Source organism: Apis dorsata, unplaced genomic scaffold (genome assembly GCF_000469605.1).
Source record: "Apis dorsata unplaced genomic scaffold, Apis dorsata 1.3 scaffold_999, whole genome shotgun sequence".
In the NCBI taxonomy this organism is placed as follows: domain Eukaryota; kingdom Metazoa; phylum Arthropoda; class Insecta; order Hymenoptera; family Apidae; genus Apis; species Apis dorsata.
This window is the reverse complement of record NW_006264100.1, coordinates 4,674-4,897: the sequence shown is the minus strand read 5'-3', so window position 1 is coordinate 4,897 and position 224 is coordinate 4,674. Positions and strand designations below refer to the sequence as shown.

At 37.1% G+C, this 224-nt stretch overlaps 1 protein-coding gene across 1 annotated transcript in view; it reads left to right on the top strand.

Moving 5' to 3' along the window:
* LOC102679223 overlaps window positions 1-224 on the top strand; it is a 5,730-nt gene that overhangs the window by 2,318 nt on the left and 3,188 nt on the right. Inside the window, exon 5 of the mRNA XM_006624213.2 lies at window positions 90-223. Coding sequence (XP_006624276.2) covers window positions 90-223 — 134 coding nt within the window. The remainder of the gene's footprint in view (window positions 1-89; window position 224) is intronic.

Sequence of the window (224 nt, the reverse complement as noted above, 5' to 3'; positions counted from 1 at the left end):
TTTTTTGAATATAAAATTTACCCCAAACGAAAATGGGAAAATGAAAATCTGTCGATCGATTTTTTTTTTTTTTTCCTTCCTTCGAGCAGTTGAAATCAAGGAGGACGAGAAATTATTGACGGAGAACGAGAAAAAGATCATCGAATTGGTGAAGAAGGAGAGGGAGAAAGAAATCGATTTCATCAGGGTGAAGGAGTACGTGAAGCCGATCGAATTCCCTTACA